The sequence below is a fragment of the Harpegnathos saltator genome, unplaced genomic scaffold (genome assembly GCF_003227715.2).
Source record: "Harpegnathos saltator strain DR-91 unplaced genomic scaffold, Hsal_v8.6 scaffold219, whole genome shotgun sequence".
Lineage (NCBI taxonomy): Eukaryota > Metazoa > Arthropoda > Insecta > Hymenoptera > Formicidae > Harpegnathos > Harpegnathos saltator.
In genome coordinates this window covers 710,258-726,692 of record NW_020230005.1, presented here as the reverse complement: position 1 = coordinate 726,692, position 16,435 = coordinate 710,258, and the positions used below count along the sequence as shown (strand labels likewise).

Below are 16,435 nucleotides of genomic sequence, written 5' to 3'. Positions count from 1 at the left end.
ATGTGTATTACGTGTTATTTTCGTCTTCAAGAATTTGCGTATCTTTCAAACCTTCGAAGAAATTGTAAAGAGATATCGGAAAAATGCGTAACAAAAATGTTTCACATATCTTTCAGATATATCTCACATCCCAGTAAACGTCGATATCTTGTAGACATCTAAAAGATATCTTATGAAATATATCTTCAAGACATTTCATTAGATTTCTAAAAGATGTCTAGAAGTTGTCTAAAAGATATCTAAATAGAGTTAGTTGAAGATATCTTTATAGAATTTCTAAAAGATATCTACAGACATCTAAAAGATGTCTTGAAAGATATCTTTAACATTTAGATCCCTAAAAGATATCCTTTCGGAAAAAATGTAAGATATCTCAAGACATTGCAAGATATCTTTTAGAAATCTAAAAAATCTATTTGGGACTTTTGTGTCGTACGTAGACGGATAAGGTGCAAGAAACTCAGCGGAGCGTGATATCTGTACCAAGGACGATATTTTTATCGCAGTTGCGCGAACACGAGGGAACAATAAAAATACCTATTTTCTTCATCAAGTTATTTTCTAAAAACGCTAAAATCAAACCGTGCATGCGACGTAAGCACATGCATGAACAGAATCGTGCACGAGACTTGCAATAAATAGATATAAATATAAAAACGATACGCGCACACTTACAGATACGTTTTCACACGCGTTGATATTCCAAATGGTTATAGATATAATGATACGTTTTTTTGTTAACTTACCTTTTAAATCAACATATCGCAAGTAAGCTTTTATTGATAAGTATAATCTCAACAATTTCATCGTTAACGAAATCATGACGAAACCGACTGTAATAAAGATTACATCTTTTGGAAGAATCCGAACACGTTGAGGAAAATGAAATTTTCGAACAAGAGAAGAGAGATTTATAAAATCTGGATATCAGACTGTTGTTTTGTTGTTCTAGTATCCGAGTGCTATTTGCATTTACAATCGTATCTTGCATTACATTTTGTAAATATAATTATGAAATAAGTAACATGTACGTAATTATAAATTCTCTCTAGAGATTTGTGAGTTTCAGACACATACGCAATGTTGCATACTTATGTAAAACCGCATCTACATTTCCATTTTTATCGTATATATACGTGTGTGTGTGTGTATGTGTGTGTGTGTGTGTGTGTGTGTGTGTGTGTGTGTGTGTGTGTGTGTGTGTGTGTGTGTGTGATAGTATATAAGATCATTGTGCCGTGAAGAAAAGTTTGAATGTGGCGCGGATATTTTCGATATCGAATTGTAACAATAGGCCTGTTCGTTTTGTCTGCACGGCTGAACCGGTGCAACAAGTCGAAGTGAGAAAACCTACGTTTGTCTCACTTTAACTTAATGCACCAGTTCAGCAATGCAGACAAAACGAACAGGCCTAATAAATCGGCCAATCATAATCGAAAAGTGACATGCATTAGGACTGCGATTGGTCGTGGTTGAAGGCCCCGGTGGTCTTGAATAATCAAAGTAAGAAATCCAAATTGAAAAATTGGACTAAAAATCAGGCGTTCGATTTATTTTCTAATTTCTCGTTATACCGCGACAACGGTCTAACGACGCGTTGACCTTCAGCCACGAACAAGCGACGCGTTTATATTCGTTTAGATTCGAATACGCGTTATATCGGATTTGTCCACTAAGCCCGAGCCACTGCGCATGCGCGCGTGTGACTCTCCCCTCCATACCATGGCTGCCGTGCCGCAACCAGCTGCGCGACTCACTTCAGAAGCTTCTGAACGGTGCAGCGTGTCAGACGTGGTACCATCGTAGCATCGTGCGGCGATTCGAGTGGTATCGTTTGCCGCGGTTTCTCGTTGAGAGAGATCTCTCTCGTCGTCGACGTACTCGTGTCTCATGTATCGTTCAAGTACGCGGTCGTACGCGCAGCGTCTCGACATGTGTCATCAGGTATTCATGTAGTATCGACTGCCGCCTTACGCACATTCGCACACCATCTTCGCCGCCGGAAGAGCATCGTCGAGGATAAATTCGAGGGCACGGGCGACGTCGCGGAGAGTAACGCGGAAGCAGCGGGGACAGGACGACAAGCAGGAGAGCGATTCGACCGAACCGGAAGTGGACGACGAAGCACGCAACGATGGATCAGAAACGCGTGTACAAACTCGTGCTGACTGGAGGTACGTGGAATGTTTGTTGTCATCTCTCTTATATGCGTTTACCGCTCCCGCGCGGGGGATGGCGGATTTCGCACCTGAGTGCGTAATTCGCGAGAATAACGTAAACGACATGAAGGCGTCTCTCCCGGAGACGCAACACCGCGCAAGGTCGGCCACGCGGAGCTGCTCGCGACATACAATTTTTCAGAGTTGCGATTAGCTTCGATTGAAAAGGGTTCGCGAACGTACACGGAAAGTCCGTGTGTCGTGCCTGCAGTGCCGTATTTCCCTACAGGTGCACCAGGTGCCAGCCGGGCTGGTAAAGTCGAAGGTGCATCTTGCAAACGTATCTGGCAATCCGGGTTAAAGCTGATCGACCGAGATCCTCGGACGTTTGTCCGCGCGCTCGTCATCCTTCCAATTTCGCGATGTCTGTCCATCGCGCGCTATCGCAGCCACGCGGATATCGATCGATCCCATGCGGGGGACACGCACGAGCCTTTTCACGACCGCGGCTATACCGGGTGTGCTATCCGGGAGGAAAGCGGCCCGTGTTACGTCAGGAAAGAAGACGTCAGAGAATAAAAGAGATAAAAAAATCGTCGAGTCACTCGCTGCTAATTTCGTTTGCCTCTTACGAATATACGACGGAAATACCGGCTCGTGCGATTAAGTTAAAATGCGCGAACGGGCGGGGGAGAGACACGAGTTCGTCCGAGTATTCGCAGGCGGAGAAATCCGACGCAGGCCAAGTTTCGACATAACGTTCGAAGCACACTGAGAGAAGAAACAGCCCGAGAATCGGGCTCCCAAATTTAGCGCCAAACGCGGTCGTCTGATATTTCGTTCGAGAGATCTATCTATTCTATGCTGCGCGCGCGGTCTTTCTCTCTTTCTAGCACGTTCCACGTGCCACGTGGGTATCACCGGCGGTGACGGCCCACGCTCTGGTACTTTCCCTTCGGGCCGTTCGATACCCCTCGACTCTAAAATCATCACCGACTATTCTCTCTCATTGAGTACTGCGACACACTCTATTTAACAATAGCAATGATAGCACGTGATAACATGAATCATCAGCGACGGTCTAATCAACGTCAATGCGATACGGAACGTCGTATTGAACAAGATACGGTATCGTCGCGAAGCCGCTATTAAACACGTGGCGCGTTTAAAGATCGCGAAGCCACGCACGACAACATTTTCTGCTCATATGTTTTGCAGACGCTTCTCGTGTCGTGTTGTGTTTGGTTCGCGAATCTCGTGAGGCATTCTTTCTTTTCTTTTTCTCTCAATCACGTTCTGATAAGCCCTCTCGAAATATCTATCGGTCAAAGAAGTGCGAAGAGAGATCGGAAGTCGAGGAGCGTATCGCGCTGCACGCAGATAACGCGCTAGTTGATACTATCAATGTATACTTATCGAACTGTCTTACGTTCTATTCATTGTCCTGCGTGACGTAGCACACGACGTAGCAGTTTATCAGTGATAAATGACGCCATGTAACGCGCAACAGGAATTTGTAAGGAATTCGAAGATAACACAAAAACAATTTTTTTCCAAGCTACCTGACTGACCCTTCTTTTCACCTTTTCTCGACTGCGTTTTGGAAAGAAACCTATTGTGTCATATCTGTATCATTTGTGTACAATGCGGGTATAAAGCGACAACAGAACAAAGATAGAGAAATCTGGTACTTTAAAAAACATTTATCAAAATCGAAGTGTTTTTCAGTCGATTCTCTCAAAAATATTCTAGTGCATCGCGTATTCACGAAGCGACGACATTCGGTATTATATATATAACATAGCTCTCTTGAATTTGTCCTATGAGATTGAATCTTCCGGTTCGTTTTGCAAGATTCACGTATCTTGCAAAAAGTTAGTCGAGCTTAAAGTTGCTATATATTCGGTAATTGGTCTCACGTGCCGTAACTTCGCTATCGCTGTGATAAATCCGGCGGAATGTGAGCTATTAAGAGAGACCAATCTATTCGCGATTGATCGCGCTGACGTTTTCGATCGACCGAGTCGGAGAAAAGACAATGCTCGTTCTAGTAATAATGCTTAATAACACTAATATCGTTCTCGCAGTGACGTAGCCAGACGCTGCGAGACGTTTCTTACTTTTCTTCACTTTTCTTGCCTCGATTTTTTTCTACCTACTCCAAATGTTGTACCTTCACATTCCTTCACAAAGGAATCTTTCGGTCAATCTGTCTGTCCCTTTAAGATGTCTTATTAACTTTCTACTTTACCATTTTTGCACGGTCGACAAAGGAATCTTTCGGTCAATCTGTCTGTCCCTTCAGCACGTGGTACTAACTTTCTACTCTGCCATTTTTTCACATTTGACAAAGGAATCTTTCAGTCGGTCTGTCTGTCCCTTTAGGATGTCTTACTAACTTTCTACTCTGCCATTTTTTTCACATGCGACAAAGGAATCTTTCAGTCAATCTGTCTGTCCCTTTAGGGATGTATAAACTTTCTACTCTGACGTTTTTTTCTTTGTCGAGAAAGGTAATTTCGGGTATCATTGAGGCCTCTTCGGGTTAGGTTCAAAGAGCTTAGCGAGAATAATGCGTCACTGCATTCTCAAGCGTGATGCATCGCATCGAGTTAACAGCTGTGTCGACGCACATCAATTATATTCAATTTGACTTTTATTGCTGTCTGCCTTTTCGTATATACCTTTGTCCCGTCTATTTTCTCTTCCTTTTTAAGTCGTAGTATATTACAAAATAAGACGTACGCGACTTGATACGACATGCTATTACCGTAAAACCGTACTCATAAAACAATATATCTGTATTCGTAGTATATTTTTGTGGGTCTGTGGTCGCCCAGTATCCGTTCTACGTATCCGTTTCCCGTCTGTTTTTTGTCCACTTTCTTCCTGCCAAGTAGAATTCGCTTCTTTTGTAAATTACTATGTAATGTACCGTTGTGGACCGTTTTATCCAGACAGTTGGAATTTTTATTCAGGCGGACAGGATTCTGGTATGATGTCATTCTGGCGGTGGAACGTTTTTGATACAAGCAGCGTAATACATTTCCTTTAATGTCTTCTTGTCAAAGAAAAGAAAGAAATTATTTCGATACATAAATAGTCACGCAGACTCTCGTTGACGCATCTTCATTCGTTCAACGATGTGTTTGAGAGACTCTCTCTGTTTACGTTCTTGCTTTTATCTATACATTCCACTCACTTCTCACGTATATTTGACACTCTTATTCATGCTTGCAGGACCATGCGGTGGCAAGACGACCGGACAGGCCAGATTGTGCACCTTCTTCGAGAACATGGGCTGGAAGGTAAGAGATATCTTTCGACTTTTTGCCGTAAATTTTCGCGAGAGAGAAAGAGCGTGTCGAGTCGTCGCGAGTTTTCTCATCGAGCATTCGTTTGCCGCTCCGAGCGTACGACTCTCGCGCGTTCCGTCTTACATCGCTCTATTCAGCGGTTATGTGATCGACGTATTGTGCTCTATCGTATATGTAACTATTACGTCATATAATAGCCCCCCGAAACGACAAGCTTCAGGCTTGATTTCTGGAGATGGAAAGATTTTTAATCTTTATGTTCTCCCTGCGCATAATCGCTTGTCGAAGCGAGTTCGCAAATCTTACGGTGCGATCCAACTACCGCACTACGGAAAATTATTATCTCTCGATATTTCGATGTTAATTTATTTTTTATATAATTTATGTCAATCAAGCGCTTAGTTAAGGCGGTTATGCCTTGCATGTATCTTGCATGAAAAAAAAGAAGAAAACCAAAATCTGGCGCTCATTTCTCCTCGGTTCTCTCCGGTTTCTAAAAAAGGAGAAAGAGATACGACACACGAACTAGTTTCGGTGGGCTCTTATCGTTGTGAATTTGATAGAACGGTGGTATTTCCCCTTCTTTTTCAGGTGTTCCGCGTCCCCGAGACCGCCACTGTGTTACTGAGGTAGGTATTACAAAAAAGAATTTCCCCCGCCGTTTTGCCACTTAGTCGGGTTTGTTGTCTTTTATAGATAACAGCATGAGTGTAAAATAATATATATTTTGTATGTATACCTATATATATTCGCACAAAGGAAAAATATAAAAGAATAAGTATTCTTTTGTTGAATAAACTTACGCGAAAACGGAAAGACTGTTTACGCAATATCGAAACGCGTCATTTTCATTTAAATAACTCCGTGTAGCAATACACCTTTCGATGTAAAGATTGTACAAAAATGGACGAGGGCCTTCGAGTTTTTATTCAGCTTTGTGAGTTATTTCGTAAAGATCGCTCGAAAAAATGTCAACGCCCTCGACTTCATAATTCACGCGACGCGTTAGGGGTATCGATATACATCGATATTAATAGCTATGCTATCCGATTGGTCTCGTCGTTATCACCGATTAAAAACGTTGATTAATAAACATTCCGTCGCGTGTGTACACACACTGTATAGCGTATTCGTTTGTTATGCCAAATGTCTCATCTACCGTCTGCTTTTTTTCCATTTCAGCGGCGGTATCAAATTCTCGGACCTGAACGCGGAGGAAGGTAAGCCCTCAGATTACTTCTCTCTCGCACTTTTACGTTCTTTTCCAATCTCATCCTCCCGCCAACCACCCACGTGAAATTCTTACTTTCTAACGACATCCCATTTCGTGTCTGTATTAACTCGATTTCGCACACACACACACACACACGTCTGCACCGTGTAATAACCTGTTCTAATTACGTGATATTTACAATTATGGAAATTGACGTAATCGCGCGTGCAGTGAAATTATATTTTGACGTTGCGATCACCACCCGTAAACCATCTCTCTACATTCATTCTGTCGAAAATTGGCGCGCACGACAAACCGCAGCCGGATCGTACCGGTTTCGATTCCTTCCATCGAAGAGCGAGTTAACGCCACTGTGATCGATGTAATTAATTAAGAAGACACTTGCGCAATTAAAAGATTCATCGAGAGATACCCCTCTCCTCCTGTCTCTTCCTCTCTGTTTGCGAGACAGTCAGGTAAAAAAAAGAAAAAAAAAAAGAAAGAATCAAACTGATCTCACGAAGATCGTCGCGCCAGAATCGAACACGCGAGACGAACGAAATAACGCAACAATAATGCGAAATACGACGTAGAGCCTCGATAACAGATGTAAATTGGCGCGCGTACGCGCGAATGATGAAAGATCTCGGCGGTGCACAAAAACGGTCCATCCGAAAACGCGGCTGTCAGTCCGCTGCGAGATTCGTTACGCGCCATGTATTTATTCCCGCGTGAGAATTTACGCGCGCGATGGCTTTTATTTATCACAACTTGAACGACAGCGATGTCATGTTTCGTTTGGAAGAAGAAGCAAAGGATCACGCAAGCTTGCCGCGCTCGGTGCAATAGCGCGATTGCGTAACGCCGAAAATTCTTGGCTTATGCACGCGTTAGCGGCTTGGCCTTCCGCTGCGCGAAGTGTGGCGAAGGACTTCGTCGCGGCTCTCCGAACCATTAGAACGTGTCCACTCGGTGCGTCAAGCACGCTGAGACGAAAATTACTCAGGAGAACAGATAAATGTTGGACTTGCCTGAATAATAACGTTCGCGTCGGGAGGAAATTTTTATGATTAGAAAGCGATTAGTTCCCAGGAAAAGGGAGAAAGAGAGAGCGTCGATCGCGCCCGATCTTCGAAAGACAGATTTTAGCCATCGTCCAAGGGTAGTTTGAGAAAGCTTGCGGTTTCAGCTTACGCTCCAACACGAGGAACATTCGTTTCGGATAGTCTTCCATCGCGATATACATGCTCTCGGGATTTATTCTTTTCCTCCCCACGTGCACGCCTCCGTTCTGCGTGCGCCGTCATTCTCGAGCGATTTGTCACGTGCTTCTTCGATGAAGTTTTTTTTATTTCGGACACGTCGTCGCTTTTCAAGAGTCTCTCGGATTAATAATTTTCCGACGACGCATCGCGCGCGTTACTCGCGCTCGAGAAAATCTCGATGTGATCGAAGATTAGATATCGAGGAGTATGTTTGAAGAAAGATTACACAAGTCATGTGCGCATCGAGACGCGCATTATCGTGCACGCCGCACGCGCTTTGCTGTTATTTGCCCATTAAATACGATATATGATATATTAACAAGTTGAAATAATATCTTGTCGCGTGGGCGATCGTCATCACACGTCGTTGTTCGACACGTTCGCTCGTCCTTACGTAAGACGATCGCGCACGCGGCTTTAATCAGGTCGCCCTTGAACGGAAACGAATATCAGGCTTCCTCGTTTACGTTTATGCTTGTGCGCACGTTTATCGTTCCGCGTAATTACCACGAGAATAATTAGGCGGCTTTCCGTCAAATTTTGTATGGCCAGCTCTTTTTATCGCGCGAATTATCTGTCCGGTGTCCGGTGAAATTTTTAAATTTCGTTCGCTCGTCCCACACATACGCGCGCGCACGCACGCACGCATACACACACACACACACACACACACACACACACACATACATACATATACACACCAAACGTGTCAGCTGAAGCGAAAAATAAAAGATTCCTGCTTTTGTGTGAGAGGATACGCGACACATAGAAATAGATTTTCATATTTTTAGCTGAAAGTCACGACAGTCGGCAAACGAAAAGAGGATATTTAGCTTGTTAAATTCCGAACGACGCGACGTTTCGCATATTTAAAATGTACATTACGTAATTTAAGTTCCAGCCTTCGGGATCATATGTCTTCGATGTGGAACTCTCGAGGATCGCTCTCCTCGACTCGCTAAATTTTCTCGAATCGGCGCTTGCGGCAAGCCGAAAGAAGTCGGGCTAAATTTGTCGATTCGTTATCGCTCTTACCGCGGCTTGTTTCCTCTCTCCTTTCGTCTCTCCGCGGAGACTCTCATCTCCTGTATCTCATACGGCTTGAAATACGATCGTGCGAGAAAGAAAAACGTTGACGTTTGCAAAAGACGCGGACACGTGTGGTTATTATATACCCCATCAATGTCAACGATATTAGAGATTAGTCCGTCTGCAATACGGCTACTTGCGAATTCTGAATCCCACAAAATATTGGCAGAATTAAAAAACTGCGGCGGGAATGCAAACGAGTCCTTGTGATCGGCAAAGTTGGGAAATGGGTTCCTTTTGATACGAGAAATTCTTCAATATTCTCAAACTCGAAGTCTCGCGTCAAAATAGTTTCCGCTTGCCTCCACTCGTTTGACTCCCCCTGCCACTGGGGGGAAACGCGAGTATTCTTCTTTCGAGTCGTGGCGACGAAGAGAGATTCAACGACAAGATCGCGTCAACAAGATCGGTTGGTTCTAGCAGAGAGTCCTTGTCTTTCGCGCTCAAAGTCCTTCCCGCGCCTAATTCGTAAGAACGACTCCTGCGAGGGCGAGGCGAGATGGCCGGATATCCTGGAGGTCGATTCTGGTGTGGGTGAGTTGTTCGTTATCGCGCTAGGCTGGAATTCGTGGCACAACGAGTGATACGGCAGTAATACGTACAGCGTTTCTCGCTTTGCGCGCAATCGCCTGTGTACGCGGCGATTCTCATATCACGCCGATCCACCCTTCAAACTGGCCGCTGCTTTGGATCAAGAAATGCTGAGTTTAGACGTTTGCATTCGTGCTAGGACCCGCTGCTGCTAGAAACTGACCCACTTGTTGATCAGATCTATGGGAACTGATCGGTGAAATGTTTCGTGCGAAGAAAATGGGAAACACGCGTCGCACGGAGACTCGCTGCACGAGTTTGCCGAAAGTCGACGACGAGTATGAATAACGAAAAACGCGTCAAATGGGGGGAATCTCACCGATATATAATTCGCAATTAAATCCCCGACTCGTCCCACAAATCAGCTTCGCGACGTGTAATCAGTATTTTTATTCGTAATTCCGAAAGATTATCAAATTTCCCAGACTCCCACGTCGTCTCTCTTTTTACCTCTCAATAACTTACCTCCATAATTAATTCCGCGATTGTCGTTTCAAGGAGATTTTCCGAGCTAAATCTTCCTAGAGCTTTATTTCCTAAGAGATCGAGGCTGCTTCATTTTCCCTCTACGAAGATCAGCAATGCGATTATTTACGCTAGCGCGCTTAGCGAGTTAAAACCCGAATCCTCTCCTCGAAGTAACATTTTGAGTCAGATCAAAATTTGTTAATTTTATAACATCGTGCTTTCTCACCTGTGTGTTGCAGCGTTCAAATTTCAGGAGAATCTCCTGCGCACGATGCTGCAGATAGAAAACACCTTCTTCCAACTCGGTGAGAGCTGCTCGAGGAATTGCTTGATCATCTGCGATCGCGGCGCGATGGATGCTTCCGCTTGTGAGTATAAATATTTGAAAATAAATCTGAGAATAGCTATGCAGAAAATAACTTATGCTCGATACCTTGTAATTTGTTTAAATGCATTCTCGCTATACGAGTTTAAATTGAAATCGTATTTGACCTTACTCTGTGTTTTGCATTCAAAGATCTGTCTTGTTGAATCTTTCGCTTTTACACGGAAAGACTTAAAGACAAAATTTTTAGTTATCTCGAAGGACAAGTGGGAACTGATGATGGCCTCCAACGGATGGAACAACGTTGAGCTTAGGGACAACAGGTATTAGCAGAAATCGAGTACTGGAAGAAACTGTCAATATTCGCGGAGCAAAAATCATATTCTTTCGTTAACATTGAATAAACAAGCTGCGTTCTTATGATACACGCCGAGGGAGCGTGAACATTTTACTTGGTAATCACGTGCGTCGTATTCACATAAATATAAATATGTATTGTATTTCTTGCCGCGATCTGGATTGCATTGATCGAGTAACGCAAAATGAAGCTTGCGTAACGAGATTTTCTACTTTTTTTAGATCAACGTCATCGAGTTGGAAAAAATCAGAAACAAAGATAAATCACGATAGTCTTTTAAAAAAATCGCGATGTAAAGAATATATTCAAAATTCTTCTTTGAAATACTAAATGCCTCTTCGTGTGATAAATTACTACCGATGCTTTTTCTCCTCTCCAATTGTAATAACACTGTCTACTCAACAGGTACAACCAAATTATCCACATGGTATCTGCAGCGAACGGCGCCGAGGAGTTCTACTCCACCGAGGAGCACGCATGTCGTTCAGAAGGCGTAGAGCTCGCTCGCGAACTCGACTACAAGGCTGCGGCCTCCTGGGTCGGTCATCCGTACTTTGATGTGATCGACAATTCACAAGATTTCGAGTCCAAGATCTGTCGGATGATTGAGTGTGTGTGCCAGAAATTGGGTATCGATACGGGTGATCGACTGCGTGCTAGCAGTCGCAAGGTCAAGTTCCTCGTCAAGGCGCCGTTGCCGGCGGACGACAAGTTCCCGCCCTTCCAGGACTTCGACGTCGTGCACAACTACCTCCAGAGCAACAATCCTAAGATGCAAGCGCGTCTGCGTAAGCGCGGCCAGAAAGGTAAGCACGCTCTCTCCGGTTTTTAACAATTCCGTGCGTTGTGCCGCATCAACTTGATCAATTTGATACAGTAGTTATTACAAATAATATTTTTCGATGGTCAAAGATACTATAAAATATCGCAAAATTGGTGAAATTAAACTGCGCGTGATTGGCTGACTGAACATCGCGTCGGGCAAAGATTCCAACGGAGTAATGTAATTTTTGTTTTTGTTCTCCCCAGGTCACTGGTCGTACATCCATACAATTCGTCGACCGAAGATATGCGGCCAAGTAATCGAGGTAAAGACTCAACTGACACATCGGGACTACCTGAACATGCTATCCCAGCGCGACGACTCACATTTCACCATTTTCAAACGTCGCCGCTGCTTCCTCATCAATAATCAGTATTTCCAGTTGGACATTTACAGGGAACCGGCGCATCCCAGGTAAGATAGCCTCTGTGATTGGAAGAGAGCGAATAAAATTGAACGAAAAGAAAGTAAAAGTAAATTCACATTTGTTGCCAGGTGTCGAGGTTTGATGTTGCTAGAGACTTACACGGCGCTGACAGGTAACGAACTGAAAAATATCCTGCCACAATTCCTGACAATCGTGAAGGAAGTCACCGGCAATCCGGATTACAGCATGTTCAATCTCAGTTTGCGTGAAGAGTGGAATAACACCAATAAATACTGCCACAACTTAAACGGTACCGTATCTTGATTGACGATTAATGACTTTATGAATACTTTTTTATTATACATTTAACATCTCCATTCATAATGCATGAGTGGAGATGTTTTGATAGATATTTGCTGTATAGGACGTTAGATTATATATATATATATATACATATATATATATATATATATATATATATATATATACAGGGTGTCCCATTTTAATCCGGCCGGCTGAATAAAATTCGAGGATGATATTTTCCAGAAAAAAATGTCAGACAAATGTTGCTCAGTTCTAAGGGGGACATTCGATGCCATCAATAATTTTGACCTCGGATGAAGGGTTCAAGGTCATTCAAGGTCCACTTTTTTTTTTCTTAAATGGGAACCCCTATTTTTTCACATCGGCAAATCGGCAATCGATTTCTACGTAAAAAATGTAAGATTGGGAAATTGCAGAAGACAATGTTCTTGAATGCTGCAAGAATTCACTCGAATTTTCGCATAGTTGATCGTGCACTTTTTTCCACCAATGTTTGGAAAAAATCTTTTATCTCATCATGTCCAGTACCCTCGGCATGCGAAAATTCGAGTGAATTCCTTGCAGCATTCCAAGAACTTTTTGTCTTCTACAATTTCCCCCCAAACCCCACCATTCTCGAGTAAAAAATTCAGAAAGTTTGAAAATTTCAATTTTGGAGGCTGAATAAGTGAAATTAGTTTGCGTTATAAAAAAAAAATGCTTCAGACAAAAGTTTCATTTTTTTTTTTTTTTTTACGTAGAATCGATTGCCGATGTGAAAAATAGGGGTTCCCATTTAAGAAAAAAAAAAGTTGACCTTGAATGACCTTGAACCCTTCACCCGAGGTCAAAATTATTGATGGCATCGAATGTCCCCTAGAACTGAGCAACATTTGTCTGACATTTTTTTCTGGAAAATATCATCCTCAAATTTTATTCAGCCGGCCGGATTAAAATGGGACACCCTGTATATATACATATATTTAATATCGATATTCTTATTAGAGTAATAATAAACATTGCAGGCACCATGCAATATGATTCACTAACGTCGGAGATCTTTAGTCTCTCGCCATCAAAAATGATCCTGACGGCAGAAGCACAGAGTAACGGGTTCGACGGGCATGGCAAAGCTGAAACTAACGCCTCCGACGCGATCAGTAACGGCATTGTTAACAATGTCAATGGTGTCAGTGGCATCAACGGCATGCAGAATGGGCTGCCGAACGGTAAAGCGACGCACGCTGAGCGGTACAATGTGAACGGCGACTCGACTGCGATACTGGATGACAGTCTGCGGAAATTGAAGATCGACGAGCCGCAGAAGAACAGATTCGAGGACATAATGCATTAACCAACGCGATAGATGCGCAGGAAATTTTAGATGGCAATAAAGAAAAAAAAGGGAGAGAGAAAGAGATCTAGCGAACCGCTCGAGTAATCGCAAACGCGTAGACGGACCTACCTTCTATTAGCACTGACGGATTATCTGAATTTTAATCCTGGTTAGGAGTAGTATTCGTGAGGACTGCTGTTACTGCTAGAAGGGTAGATATCCTAAAGTAAACTTCGACGTTGCTTCGAGTGGATATTTTTTCTTTTTCTCGAACGTCTATTTTTCGTTAAGAGGAACTCTGAGGCTAATGAATCATACGAATCGAGATGAGACTTGAATTATTACATTTAGTACAAACTTTACCTTGATGGTTTCGGAAGAAAGTGACGATTGCAGTTACAACTCAACGTATCGCGAGTATAATAATACTCGGCAAAAATAATATTCGTACTTAAAACGGCGCAAACATTTATTGCGTGTCGTAGAGTAACTGGAGTATTTCACGAGTATTTAACCAGGATTAAAGTAGCAACTATTAGTAACCGATAAACCTGAAATCTCACATAGATAACGTCTATTTTTTAAGCGGGCTTGCATGCCGTATTTAAGAGATCTCTTTGGCAAGTACCATAACCGATCTCTTCGAGACCTCCGTTGAACCTGATACCCGAAACCTGAAACGATCGAAACATTCAGAGTGCACTTCGCGAGTTTTCGTCAAGTGCGATGAAATTCTTGCAATGTATTTCAATGATCGATTTCTCAAACAGTCCTTGGATAAGAAATTTTTCATCGCAACATTTTTATATGTACTATTAGACCTTCTGTTAAGAGATTTGATATATTCTGTTAAGATACCAAAAAATCTTGCGATAAATCTTAAATTAAGTAAGAGAAGAAGTATGTAGCGAGTAGCATGTAACTTAATTCGTTGAGGTTCAATGTGAACTTCGGTGCAATGTTCAATGCAGGCCTGCGAAGCGCGGTAGTCAAGAGCCGAGTATAGTTTAACTATAGTCTAAGTCATTGACAATGCAAAATCACTGATAACACAAGGATAATTTTATTGTTCTTTAGAAGAAATCAAGATAAGTATGAAACTAGATTGAATATCAGAAAGAGCATTCGTAATTTCGTATCGAACACTCAAGATAAATTTCTGTTGGTTTCGAACCTCTGTTAATCCTTAGTGTTTCTGCGCATAATATTTTAACATCTTGTACCTCACTCGCACCGCAATCACGACACATTATTCGTTATCATATCATTAAGTAAGTCGTTTGAAAAAGAAATTGCTTAGCAATATTTCTCGGCAATCTTTTTTTCGCTATTTATATTTTATTTTAATACGCAAATTTAATATGTAATCCAATTTAATGTAATTCTTTGGGTCAGTATGTAAAATATTGGGCGAATTAATCTTTTCAACATTGTCGAAGTTTTCTCGGATCTAAATCTATCGAAAACAAAAATATTTAGACGTACGATCGAGAAATATGCTTTGATATTACGATTATGATATTTGACTTTATAATTTCACAAACGTTAAGAACTACATGTTAGGCTCTCACACAATCATTTCTGTGTTTTTCGATTATATATTATATATAAGAGCCTTCACACACACACACACACACACACAGCCTGCATTAGAATTTAGACATCTCTTCAATGTACTTAATGTTACGCGAAAAAAGGGACGTCGGGAGATTTAAGGATATTATATTTCGACGATCATAGAGTATTTCGCGTTATACATAAAATGCGTACGATAAATCGGTGTCGAAACTGAGGTTTCAAATGAGTTATCAGATTTTAACTCTTATCAATATATTATCTTATTTTATATAAAGTATAAGTATTAATTACAATTAGTATTAAGCCTCGGAAAATGATTTTAAATTCTTGAATTCGATTCTCTATTTTTTAAGCATTGTTATCGGATATATGATGATGTGTATGTTCTACTGATGGTAGTAGTTATTTCCCCTCATTTTCAATTTTTACTGTTGAATTATTCAAATCGTAAATTTTAAGAAAATTTTTTATTCAATTGGAATGAAAGATTGAAAGTGATATAATTCAAAAAAGAAAACGTACATGATATTCTTGTAAAAAAAATATTCACAAGAAACAGCAAAATATTTTTGGACAAAGGAAAATTACTTCTTTTTTTTACTAGAAATGTTTTTGTAAGAGTATTGTCTAATAATCTATTTTAGAACAATATTTTCATCGTGTCATCGTTGAAAACTTTTTTGTTTTGATGTATTTTCCTCTTTTGAGTATTTTTTTTTGTATTTTATGTTACAAACTATATATTGATTTACATCATGATTTTTTGTTGCTTTTGAGAACATGTTCAAGGTGCAACTGATTTTAGCGATTTTTTATGTTCTTAAGAGGGGATCGAGTACTCCGTATCGTACCATGAAGCATGATTCTCCGGAATTCGTGCAAATTTCATTTTTGCAGTATGCAAACAAGTTCCTACTTTCGAATAGTTAAGAACTGATAACTCAATTCGAGAAAAAAAGACATGTGTGCAACAGCGTAGAACGATCTGACGATTATTATAATTAGGGCGAACATTTAATGATCGAACGTATCAGTACTTAATAATAGGTGCTTGTCCTGTGTTAGTAGGTGTAATTAAGTTAAATGTATATAACGCGGCGCGATTGTTTTTCGTCGAATTTACCTTCTGTGATTGTAATACGCGTTATCGATATATATAGTCACAAGTGAAGATCTTACAGAATCAAACTCGAGCAAACGTCGTGCCAACGTTGTTATAAGAAATTAACGGAAACTTTTCAAA

General features: G+C 41.5%; 1 protein-coding gene across 1 annotated transcript; it reads left to right on the top strand.

The window, feature by feature from the left end:
* Positions 1-1,753: 1,753 nt before the first annotated feature.
* On the top strand, positions 1,754-15,708 carry Ttd14 (TRPL translocation defect 14). Its single transcript, XM_011139155.3, has 10 exons — positions 1,754-2,174; positions 5,400-5,467; positions 6,068-6,105; positions 6,659-6,696; positions 10,342-10,470; positions 10,678-10,750; positions 11,191-11,591; positions 11,815-12,022; positions 12,104-12,285; positions 13,304-15,708. Exons 1-10 carry the CDS (start codon positions 2,135-2,137, stop codon positions 13,630-13,632), a joined length of 1,506 nt encoding a protein of 501 aa, XP_011137457.1. The 5' UTR covers positions 1,754-2,134; the 3' UTR covers positions 13,633-15,708.
* Positions 15,709-16,435: the final 727 nt, after the last annotated feature.